Source organism: Quercus robur, chromosome 6 (genome assembly GCF_932294415.1).
Source record: "Quercus robur chromosome 6, dhQueRobu3.1, whole genome shotgun sequence".
Classification (NCBI taxonomy): domain Eukaryota; kingdom Viridiplantae; phylum Streptophyta; class Magnoliopsida; order Fagales; family Fagaceae; genus Quercus; species Quercus robur.
The window spans coordinates 46,888,977-46,912,456 of NC_065539.1; the positions used below are offsets into that span (position 1 = coordinate 46,888,977).

A 23,480-nucleotide genomic window follows, 5' to 3' on the forward strand; every position below is an offset into this window, starting at 1 on the left:
GACAATTCTTTTCGATCAGATTGATCAAGAACGTGAAGGAGAGCAGATTGATCGAGCTTTATTGAAGAATGTTTTAGATATATTTGTCGAGATTGGAATGGGGCAAATGGATCAGTATGAAAATGATTTTGAAGAAGCAATGCTTAAAGATACTGCTGCCTACTATTCTCGAAAAGCTTCCAGCTGGATTCTAGAAGATTCTTGTCCAGATTATATGCTGAAAGTAAACTTTATATGCCCGTGTTTTTTGGTAAAAAGTGATTTCCTATAGATATAGAATGATTTCTAATGTCTGTTGAGACTTGGGAATTCCAGGCTGAGGAGTGCTTAAGACGAGAGAAAGATAGGGTTTCTCATTACTTGCATTCTAGCAGTGAGACAAAGCTACTGGAGGTTTGTACCTTCTTTTAGAAAAAAAAAAAAAAAAAGTAATCCATCTTTTCTGGTGTAGTAGTCCTATGAATGATGTTTTATTAGGTTGATGAAATATTAAATTTTTTAGTGATGTTCATTGATTTTTGCAATGCCTTTCAATGTTTTATTAAAAAATCTGTAAATCTGGCTGTTACTTTGTTATTATGACCTCGTTTTTCTTCCTTGTAGAAAGTTCAACATGAGTTATTGTCTGTATATGCAACCCAACTGCTTGAAAAAGATAATTCTGGATGCCATGCATTGCTTAGAGACGACAAGGTACTTGGTGATTATATTGTTTTTGAAATAGATTTGCTGATATTAATTGAAAATTGGGCAATTATTTCTGCTTCTGATCACTTTATTATTTATTTATTTCTCTGTTTAATTATGCCTAAGGTGGAAGATTTGTCAAGAATGTTCAGGCTCTTTTTTAAAATACCTAAAGGCTTAGATCCTGTTTCCAGCATATTTAAGCAGGTTAGTAGCCTCCAGCTTATGATTTATCCAATGTCTTCAATTTAAAAGGGATCCTATGCATGGCACATCTTCCTTCTGTCTCTCATTAAAGCTTTTTTTTCCACTGTTCTGTAATGCAGCATGTCACTGCTGAAGGAACAGCCTTGGTCAAACAAGCGGAAGATGCAGCAAGCAACAAGAAGGTCTGTGCCTTGATTTCCTTTTCCTCTTTATTTACTGTTTCAATGCTTTTCCCAGAAGGTGTTTTTCTCACTTAAATACCACAGTAGGAATTGAAAAGGCAAATACTTCCATTTCATACCCTTGCTAAGGAGGTGGCATCCATACTTCTTCACATAAGTGTTTTATCATTCTTATATTCATGGAGCCATTCTAAAATCTTGGTGACAACATGCAACACTTTGAATTGTTTCAGACATGTTGCATTTCCCTTCGCAAAATGTGAGATAGATACATTTGGTTTACTTGACTTTTTTGTTTTGTGTATGAATATGCGTCATTTATGTGCACTTAATTGTGAGTCATTTTGTTGCCCTATTCCTCAGTAAACTTTTAGAATGTCTGATCCAATGGGATCTGTGGCGGACAAGTCTGTTGCCTGAGGCCATAAGCTACATTCTAATTTGTCCCTTGTTTTGAAGATTGGTTTTGAGGGTGAGTTCTAGTTAAAGCCAATATGAATAAAGTTTCAGAGATGCAATATATGGAAATATAAAACAAAACTTATAACAGTATGAAAGTAAACTTGGAAAGATCACTTCTTACAACAATGTAGAATCAAAAGTGAAGCATATAGACAGAAAATGTTGAATAAAAAAATATTTACATTCAAACGGATTAATTTTAATTGATACAGTCATTATAAGTTCATTATGAATACAGTCATTATATATATGAGTCCATAAAGTGTATGATCACCATAGTCTATATGGGTGAATTGGCTTATATATATAGCAATAGCAATGAAGCCTTAGTCCCAAATTTTTGAGGTCGGCTATGGATCCTCAACAAATTAGTTTAGGTTGGCGAATTGGCTTATGTATAGGATCATTCAAAATTAAAATTTTTTTTAGATTCTGAATTTATTCATGTTTTTTGACATTTTTAATGGTCCAATGCTAATCATTTAAAAAATGTAATGGCTAAATAAACCGACTGATTGGACTGATGGATGTAAAGATGCTTGGGCCAATTATTACTGAATTTTTCATCCTTCATTTTTTTTTTTTGGTTGAACAAATTAGGAAATTCTTCATTTTTGTAATCCAATATGAAATCACGCTTTGTAAGTTCACTTGCAATCTAAAAGGTGACTTCCAATAGGCTTACATTTTAGGCCGCACATTAAATACTTTCACATTACATATCATGTTATGATTAGTGATATATAACATTAGCATCAGTGACTTATTCCAGACCACTGTATCTTGACCTCTGCATACTGCTCTTTTTTTTTGTTAATTGATCTTTTTATGTGTGCCAGTACTTGAAAAGTTCATTATGCTTGTAATGCTCACTATTGTTTTTTCTTATCTTATTTTCACAGGCGGAGAAGAAGGACGTGGTTGGTTTGCAGGAACAGGTAATTGTATGAAGCTTCTACTTGTAGAATTTGTCTTGGCTGTTTGATGATTGGAAACTGATATGGACTGTGTGCTCTTCAGGTTTTTGTTAGAAAAGTGATTGAGCTGCATGACAAATACCTAGCTTATGTGAATGATTGTTTCCAAAATCACACTCTTTTTCATAAGGTTTGTATTAGAAATTGGCTTCAGGGTTTTCATGATCACACACGTGTTCCTCTACATCTAAATATTATGTGTTCCATTGTAGGCACTCAAGGAGGCTTTTGAGGTCTTCTGCAACAAGGGTGTTGCTGGAAGCTCAAGTGCAGAACTACTTGCAACTTTTTGTGATAATATTCTTAAGAAAGGTGGAAGTGAGAAACTGAGTGATGAAGCCATTGAAGAAACACTTGAAAAGGTCTACTCCACTCCTGATGAGTTATTCTATTTAGCTTCTAATAGAGATATTTTAGAACTTAATAATCTTCTAATCAACCTGCAGGTAGTAAAGCTGCTTGCTTATATCAGCGATAAAGACCTCTTCGCTGAATTCTATAGGTAAATAGTCTTATTTTCAAATATTGGTAGTCTTCAATCAGTTCTTTTGAACATTGAAACCACTTTGATTATTGCTTTATGTTTACTTTAAAAACAACTTGTAGATGATTAATTTATGTTGCATAATTTCTGGCAGGAAGAAGCTTGCTCGACGGCTTCTTTTTGACAAGAGTGCTAATGATGACCACGAGAGGAGTATTTTGACAAAGCTTAAGCAGCAATGTGGTGGTCAGTTCACCTCAAAGATGGAGGGAATGGTCAGTTAACTTAATCTTTAAATAACTAAACTTTTAAATGTTAATGAAACTAAACTTTTAAATGTTAATGAAGTACATTTTTTATACTGATTGGATCCCAATATTTCATCTCTATTCAATATCCAAAATAGTACTCTAGTGGAGAATTTTTCCATTTAATTAAAAAAAAAAATTTCTTGTAGGTTACGGACTTAACATTGGCGAGGGAAAACCAGACCAGCTTTGAGGAGTATCTGAGTAATAATTCACATGCAAATCCAGGGATTGACTTGACTGTTACTGTTCTGACTACTGGCTTCTGGCCAAGTTACAAGTCTTTTGACCTCAACCTTCCACCAGAGTTGGTAATTTGGAATTCTATATGATATAAATTTGCAATTTTAATTTATTTTGTGGAAGTCGCTAACATCCTTCTCTTCTTTTGCTATTGCTTTAGGTCAAGTGTGTCGAAGTTTTCAGGGAATTCTATCAAACAAAAACAAAGCACAGAAAACTTACATGGATATACTCTTTGGGTACTTGTAATATCAGTGGGAAATTTGAACCCAAAACTATGGAATTGATTGTGACCACTTATCAGGTGATATGTTCACAAAATTTTATTTCTATCATACAAATGCTTTTATGTGGATGTGAGTGCCACATCCGAATGGTTTTATTTCTTGATAATATAGAGGGTTAATTCTTTTTCTTGTGGGACAGGCTTCAGCCCTGTTGCTTTTCAATTCCTCGGATAGATTGAGTTACTCAGACATCATGACGGAATTAAACTTGACCGATGATGACGTTGTAAGACTTCTCCACTCCTTGTCATGTGCGAAGTACAAGATTTTGAACAAGGAGCCTAACACGAAAACAATATCTCCAACTGATTATTTTGAGTTCAACTCAAAGTTTACCGACAAAATGAGGAGGATCAAGGTACTGAGCTATTTTCTGAATGTCTTGTTCCAGTTTGCCTTTTCAATTTACTGATTTTTGCTAGGCATATTTAATCTATTGCTTGGTTTGATGTGCAGATTCCTCTCCCTCCTGTGGATGAGAAGAAGAAAGTAATTGAAGATGTTGACAAAGACAGACGGTATGCCATTGATGCCTCGATTGTGCGCATCATGAAGAGTCGTAAAGTTTTAGGTCACCAGCAGCTGGTCATGGAGTGTGTTGAGCAGTTGGGTCGCATGTTCAAGGTTTTTCTGGCACCTCTTTTCCTCATATATGATTAATGTCCTGTTTCTTTCAATCAGCTGTGACTCACTGTTGTTGCTTGAAATGTGATTTTGCAGCCCGATTTCAAGGCAATAAAGAAGCGAATTGAAGATCTGATCACACGAGATTATTTGGAAAGAGACAAGGATAACCCTAATTTGTTCAGGTACTTGGCATGAGGTGGCCTAGTTGAATATCACCAAATGAATTTGTGACTATTACTGCTGCAAATAACAAAGAAAAGAGGGTCAGTTCGTGGTGGAAAGAAAGGGGGAAAAGGCATGTACATAAATGCCACCATGTAAGTGCCTCTTTTGGTGATTGCTTAGTAGCAGTAAGCAGAGAATGCTTGTACATTTTTCCTTGGAAGCCAAGTAATGAACACTACTGTAGATTTAGCACCCATGCCGGAGAAATTGTAATTGATTCCATAAAGTGGTCCAGTGCACTAGTTGGATCCCGCCCTGTATCTTTGTGTTGTAATTTATTGTAATATCCAGTCTCATGACTTAGTTTATGCTTCTGTTAATTGTTTATCCCCACCCCACCCCCTGCGACCGGCTGCCAATGGAAATGAAAAGTATATCTTTAATGTTACTCATCATTGCCTTTTAATTGTCAATCTTCAAACTATCAGATGGATGGTCCATCACTCCATCTTCATATGCAAATCTTTATTGCTCTCTTGTTTTGTGCATTAGTCTGTACTTACATAATTTTATTTGCTTAATGTAATTTCCAAGTCAATGTGCCAGCGTCATAAGATGCTTATGTTTTTTTTTTGTAAGGCTTGGGACACGTGTTGGATTTAGAACAGTAAAATGAGTTTCATATTCTCTCATGCTTTTAGAAATCAATCTGTGTTCAAATGCTATTATGATTAATTTCACTTTACGGGATTTAAAATAACCCCTATTCTCCTTGCAAACAGATCATGAGTGTGTGTGTGTGTGTGTGTTGATTGAAATTATTTGTTCACTTCTCAAATATTGACATATACTAGTCATCATACCTATGTCTTTCTAAAACATGAAAGTGTGGGATTGCCACCTTCATCAAGAAATTTTTGCTATGAACATAAATAACGAAAATAAAAGTATTATAATTAAACACTATAAGTACAACCTAAAATATAGCACAAACCAAGAAAAGTGTTAGCAATTACCATGCAAATATGTCTCCAAGATTGAGACGTTCCTCTCTCAGACTGTGCTCAAAAGCCTCAGGATCTCTATCATAGCCTTAAAATCTTGCTAGAAATTGATGTCCCTAGCCGAAACCCTAGGGATTTCTCAGCGTTGCACCGATTCGATCTATTTTAGAGCATATTCTGCCTTGTTAGTTCCATTACGACAAAGACAAAGATTCGGGTTCTATTAGAAGGTTTATGCCAAATTTGGGTTTGCTTGATTATAGTTATGGGTTTTCCTGAGTGATTTTCAATTTTTCAAGTTATGAGGTTATACAATTTTTCTCGGTTATGATTTTAGGTTTGCTCAATTTTATCCCAAACGAATAATATGCAAGATGCTCGATTTTTTGTTGATGAATTTGTTTATTTGTTTGTGTTTTGGATTTAATCTTTTTGTTTAATCTTTTTTTTTTTAATTTTAAATAATAATTATTAAAAAATTGATATAGTATTTTATTTTTTTTGTTAATTTATAAAATTCAAAGAAAACCAAAATTACGTCGTTTTTAAAGGCAGTAATGGCACGATTCTATGACTGAATTAAATAATGTTAAAATTTAGAAGACTGAATTGAGTAAAGTTAAAAATTAGAGAATTGAAATGAATGAAAGTAAAGTAAAGAGTATACAAATTGTAATTTAGCAAACAATATATATATAGGCATAAAAATTAACATGCATGTTAAGAACGTATAAAACATGTAATTCAACGGTTAAATTTTCAAAATATGAATTCAACACCAAGTTATTGAGTAGTAACATTGCTTAGAGTTACATCACGTATAACATTGCTTAAAGTTATATATAAATGAGTTTGTATTAATATTTGTATTAACTATTAAATGAGTTATTAGTTGCAAAAATCTAAGGTCCACTATCTAATCCTACAATCCACAATCCTACCTACTTCCCACGATTCTATGTAGGATCCTAATTTTGACAACCTAATCTGGACATCAAATTCAAAACTCACTAAAAATTACACTTAAAATAATATTCACATAAATTTTAGAAAAAATAAATTTTACATAATTGTTACTTTTTATGATGAATTCATTACTAATAAAGTTCTATAATAATTATGCTATAATACAGATACAACATTCTTCAAAACCATTTTACATAAAACAGTACAACATTATCCGTGTATCACACGGATAACTTACTAGTTTATAAAATTCAAAGACAACAATTGTTTTCAAAGGCACTAATGACGCAATTTTAATGGACACTAATGAGATGTTGAATGAAATAAAGTTAAAATTTAGAGGACCAAATTGATTAAAATTAAAAGTTACTAGCCTCATCACACACATTTCGCGTGAGCGATAAGGCTTTTTTTTTAGCAAAAAAAAAAAAAAAAAATCTTGTGTTTTTATTTTATATATATGATTTTTATTTTGAGAATCTAATTTATAAGTAAATAAAACAATTTGAAAATTAACAGAAGAATGTTCCTATTTTTTAGGCAAATATTTAGTGGGAGTTAGAGTTGTATTTTTACCGGATTGTCCTTTAATTTTGTCTCTACTTAAATATAGAAGTGTAGGGATATTTTTAAACTAAAAAAATGAGAAATTCAAACAAGAGAAGTCTCTTAAATAGTAGTATAGATAATACTGAATTAAATAAAATTAATGACACGTTTGGTAAGGCATTTCAAACATGGATTCAGATCTTCTAGAGTTCCTAGGGAACTCTACCAGGTAAATTTCTTTAAATCCTTACCTCTCATTTAAAATTAATGGTTTAAGATGTTGCCACATCAACATTCCACTAACTTACTCTTTTAAAAACACAAAAAAGGGAATAACTTTAAGAAGCTGCCGTGATCTTTTAACGTTAGCAAACGGTTCCAACATTTTTTTTTTTTTTTTTTCTCTTTGGATGGAAACGGATCCAGCTTTTTTTTTTTTTTTTTTTTTTTTTTTTTTTTTTTTCTTTTTGGATGGAACAAATCTCAAACCCGGGAAATTCATCATCCCAAAAATTACTCCCGCCATTTTCCCATCTGAATCCAAAAGACACTCCTAGGCAAGAAGAAACCAGACTTTCTTTTACATCTGAAGCCATAATCTCCTACAGCCTTGAAATTTTCAGTTCTTTCAATCACAAATGAGGGATCCACCCAGCTCAATCCCTTCAAACCGTCCATGGATGACCATTGAAAGCCCAATGGAGGCCAGGTATATTAGCTATCTTAATCTCTCTCTATCCTCTGTTCTCTGTCTATTGCCTACTGAGTATTAGTTTCTTCCTTTCTCTTTTTTTTTTTTTTTTTTTTTTTTTTTTTCATACCTGTGGTTGATATTAGATTTTTATTGTTTTGCAATTTCACTACTGCAAAACTGTTTAATGATTGCTCATGAAGGGCTGTGTTTTTTTGGGGCTATATCCTCTGCCTGCAAGGTGTTTGATAAATGTTCAAGATAAGTTTTGACAACTAGGACCCCTTTACGTATTGTTGAGTTTTGTGCTCCATGGTGTGGGCCATGCCGTGTAAAAGATTTAGAGGGAACTATTCTGCAATATTTGTCAATGTGGTGACTTGAAAATTGCATTTCAACCTTAGACCTCAGTCTTCTCAATGTAGTTTTAGTCTTTACTTTTTGGTTTTAGTACCTGACTGAAGGTTTATTATATGTCCTTTTATCTTTGCAGCCCTTTTTTTGCACTCTTCTTCTGCTTGTAAGCAATGTTGCGCGTGCACCACAGAAAACTTGAACTCCATTCATTTTTATTTTACTTTTTGTTGTTTTTATTGTCTTTTAGAAGCCAATATATATCTACTGGTGTAACCAATTTGCTTTGTGTTTTTGCTAGTTTTTCTAATGATTTGCAAGCTATCGGATTTGGAAATCTGCTTTGGTGCTTTTCTTTTCATGTTATTGGGTTTAGCTATTGCCATGATTGTTTCAAACTTGTCTATTTAGTTTGAGTATATTGGTAATGGGACCTTGGTATATTAGTAATATTTGAATTATTCAGTTTCAGTTAATTGGAATTGAGTTTTATTTTTTATTTTTTTTGGTTGTATTTTTATAGGATGATGGACATTTCTTGTCAAAACAAGGATACCATGAATGATTGTACCCCAAAGGTTGGTATGGAGTTTGATACGTTAGAGGCAGCTTGGATGTTTTGGAAAAATTATGGAAAACAAATGGGGTTTAGTGTTCGAAAGCATTATACAAATAAAAGTAAGATAGATGGAGAAATAACATCAAGAAGATTTTTGTGTTCTAAAGAGGGTACTCGTAAGCCTGATAAACGAGATCATCTGACCAGTCAACCTCGACAAGAAACAAGGACTAATTGTCCAGTACGATTGGGTGTTTCATTAGTTCGTGAGACCGGAAAGTACAAGGTGTACGATTTTGTATCAGAGCACAACCATGTTCTTCATCTTGCAGCAACTACTTTCATGATGCGATCAGAACGAAAGATGTCTGATGTCCAAGCTTTTGCTATTGATTTAGCTTATGCTTCTGGAATTAAGCCTAAGGAGATACATGAGTTAATGAGTAGGGAGGCTGGTGGAAGGGCTAATCTTGGCTACACTGGAATTGATCAAAAAAACTATCTTCGAACTAGACGACAACGAAGCTTGATATATGGTGAAGCCGGTAGTTTATTAAGGTATTTTCAACAACAATTGATTCATAATCCATCGTTCCATTATGCTGTACAGTTGGATATCGAGGAGCAAATAACTAATATATTTTGGGCTGATGCTAAAATGATAATTGATTATGCCCATTTTGGTGATGTTTTTAGTTTTGACACTACATTTGGCACAAACAAAGAATTTAGACCTTTAGCTATGTTTATTGGTTTCAATCACCATAGAGAGATGGTGATTTTTGGGGCTGCACTTTTATACGATGAGACAACTGAATCATTCAAATGGCTTTTTGAGAGTTTTTTAAAAGCACATGGTGGTAGAAAGCCTAAATCTATCTTTACTGATCAAGATTTTGCTATTGCAAAGGCATTAGCTGAGGTGATGCCAGAGACATGGCATGGATTATGTACTTGGCACATAATGCAAAATGGAATCAAGAAATTGGGAAATTTGATGAAGGATGGCTCATTGTTCCTCCGAGACTTTAAGGACTGCATGTATAAGTATAAGAATGAGAGTGAATTTGAAGAAGCTTGGAATAAAATGATTCAGACCTATACAATTAAGGATCTTAGTTGGTTAAATGGTATATACAAATTGAAGGAAAAATGGGCTAACTGTTACATGAAGAGGGCAGTTACTTTGGGAATGCGAAGTACTCAGCTTAGTGAAAGTTTGAATGGGGATTTGAAAGATTACTTGAAATCAAATTTGAATATGGATGATTTTTTTGAGCATTTTGAGATGGTAGTAGGGCAGAAGCGGGATAAAGAGTTAGAGGCTGAGTATAATGCTAGGGAAAAATTGCCTCCTTTGTGCTTGAAGAATTCACCTTTATTGAAGCAAGCATCACAGGTGTATACCCCTGCAATATTTAAAGTGTTCCAAAATGAGTATGACCATGCATCAGCTGCAATAATAAAAGATCGGAATTGTAGCCAGCCAGTGCATGAATATACTGTTGTGCTTCTTGAGAAAGTTGGAGAATATAAAGTATTGTGTAGTCCTATTAGTAGGACAATCTCATGCAGTTGTAGGAAGTTTGAAACATTTGGGATTTTGTGTTGTCATGCTTTGAAGGTTTTCGACATACTTGATATAAAGATAATTCCTGATGCTTACATTTTGAAGAGATGGACAAGAGAAGCAAAAAATGGGTATGTCATAGATAGTATTGGGAAGGATGTCAATGGGGATGTTAACTTAAAAGTTACACAACGGTATAGAAGATTATGTCCCAGGTTAGTTAGATTAGCATCACGAGCTGCTGAAATCGAAGAAGCATATGCTTTGGTAGAGAGTGTTACAAAGGAATTAGAAAAGCAAGTTGAAGATATTGCCATGAAATTTTCAAGTGTGAGTCTTGATAATTCTAAAGATCAAATGTCATTGGGTGGTAGTGAAATTGTGGATCATGGAGAACCTATAAAGAATTTAGTTGAAAAGGTTAAAGGCCTCAAAAAGAAAGAAGGTTGTAAGGGTCGAAAAAGATGTAAAAGTTGGGTTGAACAACAATCAAGGAGAAAGAAAAAAACTTCAACAAAAGATACTGTTAGACAACAATTATCCAAGGTATGCTCTTGATGCAAAAAATATTGACAAATTTACATGCATTGTGTACAAACAGTTTATTTTTTTATTCTTGGTTAAACTAATTCCTTATATCTTACCATATAGGAAAACAATAACTCTTCTCTCATAAATTACAATAACTCTATCTCACCTGTGCAATGCTATTCACATAAGGTGAGCAATCTTGTGAGTTTGTAGGTAAGCAATTTTAAAGAATTTTTATTGCTAAAAATCTGAAAGTTTTAACGAGAACTATTTGTGATTTGTGATATAGGAAACTGATCTGGCACCTAATTCAATGGCATGGATGACATATGAAGGTCTCCAAGGAAATAGATGCCAAAACAATTTCATTGAATCATTAACGGTGAACTTGTTCATTCAGCTTTTTTAAGTTATTAACAAGTGGCATGTTCTTTTATGCAATGACATAGATGACACAAAATCATTATAATTTCTTGCAGGGAATGGATGTTGGGTTTGATCAAGCACAAGTTCCTTTGGGTGACACAACAAATAATTATGATGCTCACATGAATTTTCTTGGTAAATGATTAACAAATGATGGAAAGTTTTTTTTTTTTTCTTTTTTGCCTTTACTAAGTTATCAAAAGATAACCTTGGGTTTTTGAAATATGTATAGGTATGTGATTTTGATGTTGCCAATGCTATGGACGTTGAAGAGGAGATAGGCCTTTGTTAATGCCACCAATGTTACATTTTTCTTTTGTTAAGATTGTCCTTGTTGTAAAAGAGAAGAGGGGATAGGCCATTGTTAATGCTGCCAATGTTACATTTTTCTTTTGTTAAGATTGTCTCTGTTGTAAAAGAGAGGAGGGGATAGACCATTGTTAATGCTACCAATGTTACATTTTCTTTTGTTAAGATTGTCCCTTTGTAGAATAGGGGATAGGCCTTTGATATGTAACATTTTCCCCTCTTTAAAACAATTGTACCTTGTGCAAAGTTCAAACTTCTAGATTTTAAATCAATATTATTGGCAATTTGAATGTCTAGCAATAAATTACATTATATTACATGTATAGTTTACAAGCATCTATGAAATAACAAAGTAAGATAAAACTAATAAAATTGATATTATTGCCAATAACTATTCATTACATATTGCTTTCAAAAAAAAAAAAAAAAACTATTCATTACATATCTATAACTATTGAAACATTGGTAATACATGAAGCATTTTAGCCACTATTGATACATATTCTTCTTAATTTTTTTTTTTTTGATAAATACATATTCTTCTTAAATATTGTGATCTTTACTACTGTCTTTTTTCCAAAGAACTAAATCCTAAAAGCCACTGTGGATGCTGCTTAGTGATAGCCACCCGCATAATTAGTGTGCAATCATAGATCATCAACATCCAAGCTTTCAAGTGAACCTGAAATTAGAAGCTGGAAAAAAAAAAAAAAGTGTCAAAGTTGGACCGTAAAGATCAATAAGTGTCAAAGTGTCAAAGAAGACTCAAAATTATCATTTGAGTGAAAATAAAGGGTAATAAGCACTTATCAAAAAATTTCATCATACAAATTTCATTGAATCCATGTGAAGAACTAGTCAATTCAAAAGTTCTAGATTTAGGCTATTTCCAAAAAATTAAAGTTCTAGTTTTCAAGAACCAGGCTTTTTCCACGTGAAGAACCAGTATTCCTTCTTCCAAAATTAATACTCTTAAGTAATGAGAACTTTCTCCAGAAGCAACAGATTATAACCAACAGAACTCCAATTCCAGCAAACAAAATGGTTGTAATCAAAGAATAAAAATGTTATATGGTGACATGAGAGTAACTTAAACTATCTATTGATAATGTCTTGAGCCTCAATAAAATTGCATTTTCTTGTGGTGACATGAGACTAACAATAGAGAAGAACATGCTAAGGATGACTTGGCATCCTGTACCTTAAAGCAGTTCAAGGGAGTTAGGTTTTGATTCACAGGAGATAGGGAGCCATGGAGAAAAATTATGAACTACAATAATTTAGTTACTGTATCAATGGATTCCGTACATTATATAGGATGATAAAAAAAAAAAAAATAGAGTAAATGGAGTTACCAAAACTGATAGCAGAAGCTACAGAACCTTATATCACTGCAAATTAATGGAATGGCATAGTAAACTTGGTATCAATATCAACAATATATTTAACAAAGAACAATAAAGATCGGTATACATATATCTGATATAGATTTTATATCAAGAAAAGTGTATTCTATTTCTAGTAACCTAAAAGGAAAGACATTGACATTGACCTCTTGTACCATGACAACTGCGACAAGCATCAGATACTTGCACTTCAAGGTTGAACTCAGCACTTAAGAGTGAAAACAGGCATTGACCTTTTAATTGTAAACATAGTGGGGCAAACACAAAGTAAAGACTAAGAATTTTAATTATAAACACCTTGCAGGCAGAGGATATAGCCCAATTACCCAAGTTCATCATAAAAATTTCATTGAATCCATGTGAAGAACCAGTCAATTCAAAAGTTCTAGATTTAATTAAAAGTCATTAAAAGCATGTTTTTGTTTAGATTGAGAAGATTGAACCTGAGTCTAAGGTTGAAATGCAATTTTCAAGTCACCACATTGACAAAAATTGCAGAATAGTTCCCTCTAAATCTTTCACACGGAATGGCCCACACCATGGAGCCCAAAACTCAACAATACGTAAAGGGGTCCCAATTGTCAAAACTTACCTTGAACATTTATCAAACACCTTGCAGGCAGAGGATATAGCCCCAAAAAAACACAGCCCTTCATGAGCAATCATTAAATAGTTTTGCAGTAGTGAAATTGCAAAACAATAAAAATCTAATATCAACCACAGGTATGAAATAAAGAAACTAATCTCAGTAGACAATAGACAGAGAACAGAGGATAGAGAGAGAGTAATATACCTGGCCTCCATTGGGCTTTCAATGGTCATCCATGGACGGTTTGAAGGGATTGAGCTGGGTGGATCCATCATTTATGATTGAAAGAACTGAAAATTTCAAGGCTGTAGGAGATCACGGCTTCAGATGTAAAAGAAAGTCTGGTTTCTTCTTGCCCAGGAGTGTCTTTTGGATTCAGATGGGAAAAATGGCAGGAGTAATTTGTGGGATGATGAAATTCCTGGGTTTGAGATTTGTTCCATCCAAAAAGAAAAAAAAAAGAAAAAAATGAAAAAAAAAAAAACGTTGGATCCGTTTGCTAACGTTAAAAGAAAAAAAAACGTTGGAACCATTTGCTTACGTTAAAAGATCACGGCTGCTTCCTAAAGTTATTCATTTTTTTTTATGTTTTTAAAAGAGTAAGTTAGTGGAATAATGATGTGGCAGCATCTTAAACCATTAATTTTAAATAAGGGGTGAGGATTTAAAGAAATTTACCTGGTAGAGTACCCTAGGAACTCTAGAAGATCTGAATCCTTCAAACATTCATTTTCAGTTTTTAAATAACATTACACACATTTCCATATACTTTTTTATCCACACGTATTTTAAAAAATTACAAACAATACTACTCAAACTCCTCTACCAAACAGGCCTAAGTTAGATAACTAAATTGAATATTAAGCAAACTTAAAGTGTGCAAATTGTAATCTTGCAGCAACCAAAAAAAAATATTTGGGATAATTATTAATTACAACAGATTAAATACTTGTGGTTTAGCCGTTAATAAGAATTTTATTTAAATGAGAAGGAACCCTCTCCTTCTCTTTCGTTGTCAAAAACAGAGAGAGAGAGAGAAGAGGAGACCAGTACTGCTCCAGAGTGCTTAAAAGTAGTGAGAAGCAGAGTTACATTTGGAAAAGGCAAATGGGTGCTCTAAATAATTGCGTACTCGTACTACTACTACTAGTATATAGGAGACCAGTACTGCTCCAGGGTGCTTAAAAGTAGCGAGAAGCAGAGTTACATTTGGAAAAGCCAAATGGGTGCTCTAAATAATTGCGTACTCGTACTACTACTAGTAGTATATATATAGGATCAATAAGAAAGCAACATTTTCTCAAAAAAAAGAGAAAAAAAGAAAGCAACACAGTAGTCAATGTACACTTTGTTTTTCCTAGTCTTTGCTATTTCCACCACTCAGACTTCAAATAACGACTTCCAGGTCAAAAGTCTAGGAGAATCAAACAAACAAAACTAAACTAGACCTTTTTTTTTTTTTTTTTTTTTTTGCTAAAATGTAAAACTTTCGCATTAAGTTTCATCAGAACTTACTCCTAAAGTTTCATGAAAACTTGGACTGAACTTTGGTTGAATTCTTGTGCTTTTTAATTTTTGCTTTTCTTTTGATGGGTTTCTCATATACAGCTTTTGTGTTCTTTGGATTACAACTCTTTTAGAGAGAGAGAGAAATATATATGTTTGAAATTTCATCTGTAATCTTCATCCATTTTTGCAAAAAATTAACATTTTGATTCGTTTTATGTTATGGTTTTGTATTGAAAGGTGTTTTTCTAACAAAGATTATACCAATTTGTAATTTGAGCTCTTTTAGTTGTACATTCACTCTTCCTCTTCCCCAGCTGAGAAAACAGAGCATTGGGGTTTTTGGACTGAGGATAGAGGCAATTTTGTTTAGCTTTCAATTTAAGCATCTGGGAAATTCAATTTGGGGGTTTTCTTTGCTGTTCAACAAGTTTTGTGTGATTTTTTTTTTTTAAATAATAATTTTGGGGGTTAAGGAATTAAAGCTATAGCAGTATGATGGAGCGAGAGACCATACCCTTCAAACAAGGATGGGAGCTAATGCAGAAGGGGATCACAAAGCTGAAGAACATTCTAGAAGGGTTGCCCGAGCCGCAGTTCAGCTGCGAGGAGTACATGATGCTCTACACGTATTGATTTCTATGCCATTTTGCTTTATTTGCTTTGTGTTTATGAATTGTGTGTGTTTTGAAGATTTTGAGTTTGATGGAAATGATTGTGATATTATTTTTTTTGCTTGATGTTATATGCATAGAACCATTTATAACATGACTACACAGAAGCCTCCTCATGATTATTCCCAACTGCTCTACAATAAGTACCGGGAAACATTTGAAGAGTACATAACTTCAAAGGTGAGGAATTTGACATGTATTCTTGTTCATTTTGTTTGAAGTAGCTTGAATAAGCTGGCATAGCATGAAATATGAAATGTGTGATAAAACTGCTTGCTGTAGAGTATCATATAAAAAAAAATGTTTAATTGTGATATAACTTGCATATTGCATGTCAACGACTTGATTTTTGCACAAGTCAAATGTTGTTGCATATTCATGTATGAATGGTGTGTTTGGTTAAGTGGTCAAGTAACATATCAGGTAGTAATTACCAGAGTAAGTAGTTAATATAATATTATTTATTAGGGTGTTATCATGGTCTATCAAGGTGTCAAAAAGAACTTCCTTAGGGTGTTAGCATTCAACTCTCAAAAACCTAAAATCCATATGTACCATATGAGCAAATGGTTCGACTAGACAAGTGTTTGATATGATCGTGCATGTTGTTGGTGCCCCCACATAAGAGCAAGGAAGACTCCTATGTTGTCCTACCCATTGTTGAGTAAAGACTTTAAAGTGATGAGTTAACGCAACTATGCTTGTGTATGTGTTGGTAGCTCTCATAGTAGTGCAAGAAAGATTCCCTTTTTTCTATTGGTAATTTTACACATGCACCCAATGATTTTTGAATCCATGACCTCACACTCCACTCTTTTCTTTTTGGGGGGGAGGATATGCCGTTTGAGATAGAACTCATTGGCTGCAAAAAGATTCCCATGTTAGTTGTATCGATGATTGAGTAAAGGCACACTAATGGCAAGCATTGGATTGTTGCGACACATGACACCTAAATTATTACGAAAAAGAATTCCATTTGAAGGGGAGGCTAGTCAAAGTGTTGCTTGATGTGGCGTTATAGAAGGCTTACATGTTAAGGATAGATTTGTTAGAATAATTACATATGATATTAACACTATTATCAGAGTAAATATTATCACCTTGTCACTACCAACAGATCAAGCAATCAAAAAGAGACTTCTTAAGGTGTTATATTCACCCTCACAGATACAAGATCCTACATTTGGCCTCTCTATCAAGACAATTGAGCATCCTTCCCATCTCTGAAGCGGCTGTTATATTTCTTTGAGTTACCTCGTTCTCAGACTGGAGAACAATTTTGTTAATTTTCAATAGGTTTCACATTTAATTGTCGATCATTTGATGGCCTCTGCTGCATGTTGATTAGATTTTGAGTTCATGCTTTGTTGCCCTTTTTCTTTCATGCAAAAATGAGATTAAGGAAACAGAAAAAGGTAATAATATTTCAATCGTAGTTGTCAGAATAAATTTTAAAAAAGGAGGAAAATACACATCCACTGTAATTTAATATTGTTACTGCTTGTTATACCATTCTCAGAAGCTTTTTGCCTTTCAAGTTCTCAATGGTTTGTGATTATCTTAAAAGATGAAGAAAGCATTCTTATTCTTTTCTTTGGAAAAGAAGTATTAACGGCTATTGTTTGTTTGGTTCTGAGATTAGTATTATTATATCAGCACTTTAGTCTTTAGACTTTTGTTATCTATGAGGAGTGAGGAAAACTGTCTGGAAAGTAATTACCAAGATAAGGGCATTTGTTTGATCAGTACCTCACTTCTAGCTAAAGCAATGTCATGGATCTTAGCTTTAATTTATGTGTGTGTGTATTTATAATTCTCTTGCCAATGAGCTATAGCTCAATTGGCACTTCCTTCTCCCCTAATAATGGGATGGAGGGTGAGTTCGTGGGTTCAAAACCCACTAGGTGCATGTGTAACTTACCACTAAAAAAATGTATTTTTAGTTCTCTGGCAATCATTTTCTAACGGTTTCTTCTTCTGTACAGGTATTGCCATCTTTACAAGAGAAGCATGATGAATTTATGTTGAGAGAGCTTGTAAAAAGGTGGGCAAACCACAAAGTAATGGTGAGATGGCTTTCTCGTTTCTTCCATTATCTTGATCGATATTTTATTGCTCGGAGGTCACTTCCGCCCCTTAATGAAGTTGGACTTACTTGCTTCCGTGATCTGGTATGTCATGACTGAACCCCTATGTGATGCACCATCTTGATTCATGTTGTGTAGGCCATTCTTATTTTTATTGCCTCCTGATAGTGGATTAGTTCACATTCTAAACCAAGAATATACAGTCTTTCATCCAATTTGATGCCCATTTCCTTCATAAGAAATATAAAGCATGATACAGAGTTACCAGATTTGCTAGATAGCTGTGCTTTCCATGTATCCTAGTTTTTTTGTTTTGGTTCTTAGCACGCTGCCTGTGTGCTTTGGATTTTTCATTGTCCTTTTCATTGTTTTTGAAATGAAGTATTATTTACCTATCAAAAAAAATTTTAATTCTGATTTCAGGTCTACCAGGAGTTCAATGGAAAAGTTAGGGATATTGTAATTTCTCTGGTATGTTTGTACTTTTGCCTGTTTTCTATACTGCACTTGCATAGCTCTGAAATCAGTGTTCTGAAAACAATTCTTTTCAATCAGATCAATAAAGAACGTGAAGGAGAGCAGATTGATCGAGCTTTAGTGAGGAATGTTTCAGATATATTTGTCGAGATTGGAATGGGGCAAATGGATCAGTATGAAAATGATTTTGAAGCAGCGATGCTTAAAGATACTGTTGCTTACTATTCTCAGAAAGCTTCCAGCTGGATTCTAGAAGATTCTTGTCCAGATTATATGCTCAAAGTAAACTTTATATGCCCTTGTTATTTGGTAAAAAGTAATTTCTTATAGATATAGAATGATTCCTAATGTGTGTTCGGAATTCCAGGCTGAGAAGTGCTTAAGACTAGAGAAAGATGGGGTTTCTCTTTATTTGCATTCTAGTAGTGAAGCAAAGCTACTGGAGGTTTGTACTTTATACATGTAAAAAAAGTAATCTTGCTTTTCTGGTGTAGTAGTCCTGTGAATGATGTTTTATTAGGTTGATGAAAGATTAAAATTTTTAGTGATGCTCATTGATTCTTGCAATGCCTTTCAATGGTTTGTTACTAAATCTTCAAATCTGGCTGTTACTTTGTTATTATGACTTCTTTTTTCTTCCTTGTAGAAAGTTCAACATGAGTTTTTGTCCGTGTATGCGACCCAACTGCTTGGAAAAGATGACTCTCAATGCCATGCATTGGTTAGAGACGAGAAGGTACTTGGTGATTATATTATTTTGAAATAGTTTTGCTGAGATTATTTGAAAATTGGGCAATTATTACAGCTTTCTTATCACTCTATTTATTTATTTTTGTGTTTAATGATGTCTAAGGTGGAATATTTGTCAAGAATGTCCGGGCTTCTTTTTTATTTATCAAAAAATAAAGAAAGGTTCAGGCTTCTTTTTAAAATACCTCAAGGCATAGAACCTGTTTCCGGTATATTTAAGCAGGTTAGTAGCCTCTAGCTTATGCTTTAACCATTTGTCTTCAATTAAAAAGGGATCTTATGCATGGCACATCTTCTTTATCTGTCATTAAAGCTGTTTTTTCCACTGTTCTGTAATGCAGCATGTCACTGCTGAAGTAACAGCCTTGGTCAAACAAGCAGAAGATGCAGCAAGCAACAAGAAGGTCTGTGCCGTGATTTCTTTTTCCTGCATATTTATTGTTTCAATGCTTTTCCAAGAAGGTCTTTTTGGTCACTTAATACCACAGTAGGAATTGAAAAGGTAAATACTTTTTTTTCATACCCTTGATGTGGCATCCGTACTTCACATAAGTGTTTTATTGTTCTTATATTCATGGAGCCATTCTAAAATCTTGGTGACAACATGCAACACTTTGAATTATTTCAGACATGTTACATTTCCCTGTACAAAATGTAAAATTAGATACATTTGGTTTACTAGACATTTGTGATATGATAGAAATATATGGAATACTGGAAGTATAAAAACAAAACTTATAACAGTATAAAAGTAGGTGTGGAAAGATCACATGTTACAACAAAGTGGAATACTGGAATCAAAAGAGTGAGGCATGAAGACACAGAAAATGTTATATAAAAAAATAATTACATGCAAACAGATTAATTTTAATTTATACAGTCATTATAAGTTCATTATGAATACAGCCGTTATAAGAATGAGTCCATAAAGTGTATGGTCACCATAGCCTACATGGGTGAATTGGCTTAGGTGTATGATCTTTCAAAATTAAAATTATTTCTAGGTTCTGAATTACTCATTTTTAATGACCCGATGCTAATCATTTAAGAAAATTTAATGAATAAATAACAACCCGATTGGATTGATAAATGCAAAGATGCTTTGACCAATTATTACTGAATTTTTCAACCTACATTTTTTTTTTTTTTTGAGAATAAGTGAGAAAATCCTTCAATTTTTTTTAATCCAACAGAAAATCACACTTTGTAAGTTCACTTGCAATCTAAAAGGTGAGTTCCAATAGGCTTACAATTTGAGCCACATCTTAAATACCTTCACATTACATATCATCTTATGATTAGTGATAAATAATATTAGCATTAGTGACTTAGTATAGTCTGATGCAAGGAAAATGATCAGAACGTTAAGATCAGTGACTTATTCCAGACCATTGCGTACTACTATCTTTTTCTTTTTCTTTTTTAATTGATCTTTTTATATGTACCAGTATTTGAACAGTTCATTTTTCTTGTAATGCTCACTATTGTTTTTTCTTATCTATTTTCACATGCGGAAGAAGGATGTGGTTGATTTGTGGGAACAGGTAATTGTATGAAGATTGCACTTGTAGAATTTGTCTGGAATGTTTAATTATTGGAAACTGTTACAGATTGTGTGCTCTTCAGGTTTTTGTCGGAAAAGTGATTGAGCTGCATGACAAATACCTAGCATATGTGAATGATTATAACACTTTTCATAAGGTTTGTGTTAGAAAATGCTCTCAGGGTTTTCATGATCACACACATATGTTCTTCTACATCTAAATATTCAGTGTTCATTTTAGGCGTTTGAGGAGGCTTTTGAGGTCTTCTGCAACAAGGGTGTTGCTGGAAGCTCAAGTGCAGAACTACTTGCCACTTTTTGTGATAACATTCTTAAGAAAGGTGGAACTGAGAAACTGAGTGATGAAGCCATTGAAGAAACACTTGAAAAGGTCTCCTCCACTCGTGATGAGTTATTCTATTTAGCTTCTAACAGATATCTTAGAACTTATAATTTCTAATCAACCTGCAGGTAGTAAAGTTGCTTGCTTATATCAGCGATAAAGACCTGTTTGCTGAATTCTATAGGTAAATAGTCTTATTTTCATATATCTGTTGTCTTCAGTCAGTTCTTTTGAAAATTCAAACCGCATTGATTATTGCTTTATGTTTACTTTAAAAACAAGAAATTGTAGATGATTCATTTATGTTGCATAATTCTTGCAGGAAGAAGCTTGCTCGACGGCTTCTTTTTGACATGAGTGCTAATGATGACCATGAGAGGAGTATTTTGATGAAGCTTAAGCATCAATGTGGTGGTCAGTTCACCTCAAAGATGGAAGGAATGGTCAGTTAACATATAATCTTTAAAGGACTAAAATTTTAACAGTTAATGAAGTACATTTCTTATAATGATGGATCCCAATATTTCATCACAATTCAATATCCAAAATAGTACTCTAGTGGAGGCTTTTTCCATTTTATTTTTTATTTTTTTTCTTCTAGATTACGGACTTAACATTGGCTAGGGAAAACCAGACCAGCTTTGAGGAGTATCTTGGTAATAATTCACATGCAAATCCAAGGATTGACTTGACTGTTACTGTTCTGACTACTGGCTTTTGGCCAAGTTACAAGTCTTTTGACCTCAACCTTCCACCAGAGTTGGTAATTTGGAATTCTTTTGTTGATATGATATAAATTTGCAATGTTAATTATTTTGTGGAAGTCGCTAACATCTTTCTCTTCTATTGCTATTGCTTTAGGTCAAGTGTGTCAAAGTTTTCCAGGAATTCTATCAAACAAAAACAAAGCACAGAAAACTTACGTGGATATACTCTTTGGGTACTTGTAATATCAGTGGGAAATTTGAACCCAAAACTATGGAACTGATTGTAACCACTTATCAGGTGACATGTTCACAAAGTTTTATTTCTATTCTGTGAATGTTTTTATGTGGTTATGAGTGCCACTTCCGAATGGATTCATTTCTTGCTAATACAGAGGGTTAATTCTTCTTCCTGTGGGACAGGCTTCGGCCCTGTTGCTTTTCAATTCCTCAGATAGATTGAGTTACTCAGACATCATGACAGAATTAAACTTGACCGATGATTACGTTGTTAGAATTCTCCACTCCTTGTCATGTGCGAAGTACAAGATTCTGACCAAGGTGCCTAACACGAAAACAATATCTCCTACTGATTACTTTGAGTTCAACTCAAAGTTTACTGACAAAATGAGGAGGATCAAGGTACTGAGCCATCTTCTGAATGTCTTGTCCCAGTTTACTTTTCAATTTACTGATTTTTGCTTGGGATGTTTAATCTATTGCTTGGTTTGATGTGCAGATTCCTCTCCCTCCTGTGGATGAGAAGAAGAAAGTAATTGAAGATGTTGTTTTGGACAGACGGTATAACATTGACGCCTCGATGGTGCGCATCATGAAGAGCCGTAAAGTTTTAGACCACCAGCAGCTGGTCATGGAGTGTGTTAAGCAGTTGGGTCGCATGTTCAAGGTTTTTATGTCACTATCTTCATTTATGATTTATGACCTGTTTCTTTCAATCAGCTGTAACTCACTGTTGTTGCTTGAAATGTGATTTTGCAGCCCGATTTAAAGGCAATAAAGAAGCGAATTGAAGATCTGATCACACGAGATTATTTGGAAAGAGACAAGGATAAGCCTAATTTGTTGAGGTACTTGGCATGAGGTGGCCTAGTTGAATATCACCAAATGAATTTGTGACTATTACTGCTGCAAATAACAAAGAAAATAGGCTAGGTTCGTGGTGGAAAGAAAATGGGCAAAGGCATGTACATAAATGCCACCATGTGAGTGCCTCTTTTGGTGATTGCTTAGTAGCAGTACGCGGAGAACGCTTGTAAATTTTTCCTTGGAAGAGAAGTATTGGACAATTACTGTAGATTGAGCACCCATGTTGGAGAAATTGTAATCGATTCCATAAAGTGGTACAGTGCACTAGTTGGATCCGCGCTGTATCTTTGTGTTGTAATTTATTATAACTAGTCATATACCCGTGCATTTCACGCGATAATTTTTTTAGGATGGTCTCATTAAATATGTTATTGATACTATAATTTTAGTTATTAACCATTGATTTTTCATTAGTTTTTAAATATACCTTTTTTTTACCCTGTACGGCACCGAGCTCCCAAAGCCCATACAGGCCTTGGGCCCAGACCCATCTAGGCCCCGGGCCCAAGCCCATACCAGCCTTGGGCGCAGGCCCAGCAGATAGTTCCCGTTACCTTATGCCCTTCTTAAAACTGCCTTAGGGCCAAAAACAAGTTTTGGTTATTAAGCTCCCGGGGTTGACCGGTTAACATTTCCCGGTAGAGCGCATGAGTCAATACCCGGGAAGGTCATGATATGCACGGGAACGTGAGTCGCCGAACACAAT

The 23,480-nt window shown here is 34.0% G+C and overlaps 2 protein-coding genes across 8 annotated transcripts in view; both read left to right on the top strand.

Annotated features, from left to right (window-relative positions):
* LOC126689088 (cullin-1) overlaps nt 1-23,198 on the top strand; it is a 45,889-nt gene extending 22,691 nt beyond the window's left edge. Inside the window, exons 1-19 of one of the 7 annotated variants that reach the window (XM_050384126.1) lie at nt 15,053-15,718; nt 15,844-15,943; nt 17,749-17,934; nt 18,274-18,321; nt 18,406-18,609; nt 18,695-18,772; nt 18,974-19,063; nt 19,181-19,300; nt 19,419-19,481; nt 20,595-20,621; nt 20,704-20,778; nt 20,862-21,011; nt 21,092-21,147; nt 21,286-21,406; nt 21,565-21,726; nt 21,825-21,968; nt 22,091-22,309; nt 22,407-22,574; nt 22,667-23,198. In XM_050384126.1, coding sequence (XP_050240083.1) covers nt 15,585-15,718; nt 15,844-15,943; nt 17,749-17,934; nt 18,274-18,321; nt 18,406-18,609; nt 18,695-18,772; nt 18,974-19,063; nt 19,181-19,300; nt 19,419-19,481; nt 20,595-20,621; nt 20,704-20,778; nt 20,862-21,011; nt 21,092-21,147; nt 21,286-21,406; nt 21,565-21,726; nt 21,825-21,968; nt 22,091-22,309; nt 22,407-22,574; nt 22,667-22,768 — 2,247 coding nt within the window. In that variant the 5' untranslated portion in view covers nt 15,053-15,584 and the 3' untranslated portion in view covers nt 22,769-23,198. Of the gene's footprint in view, nt 1-19; nt 224-315; nt 394-603; nt 694-813; nt 895-1,013; nt 1,077-2,440; nt 2,477-2,558; nt 2,646-2,727; nt 2,878-2,961; nt 3,018-3,153; nt 3,275-3,456; nt 3,619-3,710; nt 3,855-3,976; nt 4,196-4,293; nt 4,462-4,557; nt 5,078-15,052; nt 15,719-15,843; nt 15,944-17,088; nt 17,179-17,748; nt 17,935-18,273; nt 18,322-18,405; nt 18,610-18,694; nt 18,773-18,973; nt 19,064-19,180; nt 19,301-19,418; nt 19,482-20,594; nt 20,622-20,703; nt 20,779-20,861; nt 21,012-21,091; nt 21,148-21,285; nt 21,407-21,564; nt 21,727-21,824; nt 21,969-22,090; nt 22,310-22,406; nt 22,575-22,666 lie in introns of those variants that run through there. The other 6 variants (XM_050384128.1, XM_050384127.1, XM_050384122.1 and 3 more) reach the window with 6 other exon arrangements.
* On the top strand, nt 7,740-11,716 carry LOC126689087 (protein FAR1-RELATED SEQUENCE 5-like). Its single transcript, XM_050384120.1, has 6 exons — nt 7,740-7,857; nt 8,717-10,868; nt 10,974-11,042; nt 11,143-11,235; nt 11,333-11,414; nt 11,512-11,716. The coding sequence occupies exons 1-6, from the start codon at nt 7,787-7,789 to the stop codon at nt 11,517-11,519; spliced, it is 2,475 nt and encodes an 824-aa protein (XP_050240077.1). The 5' UTR covers nt 7,740-7,786; the 3' UTR covers nt 11,520-11,716.
* Nucleotides 23,199-23,480: the final 282 nt, after the last annotated feature.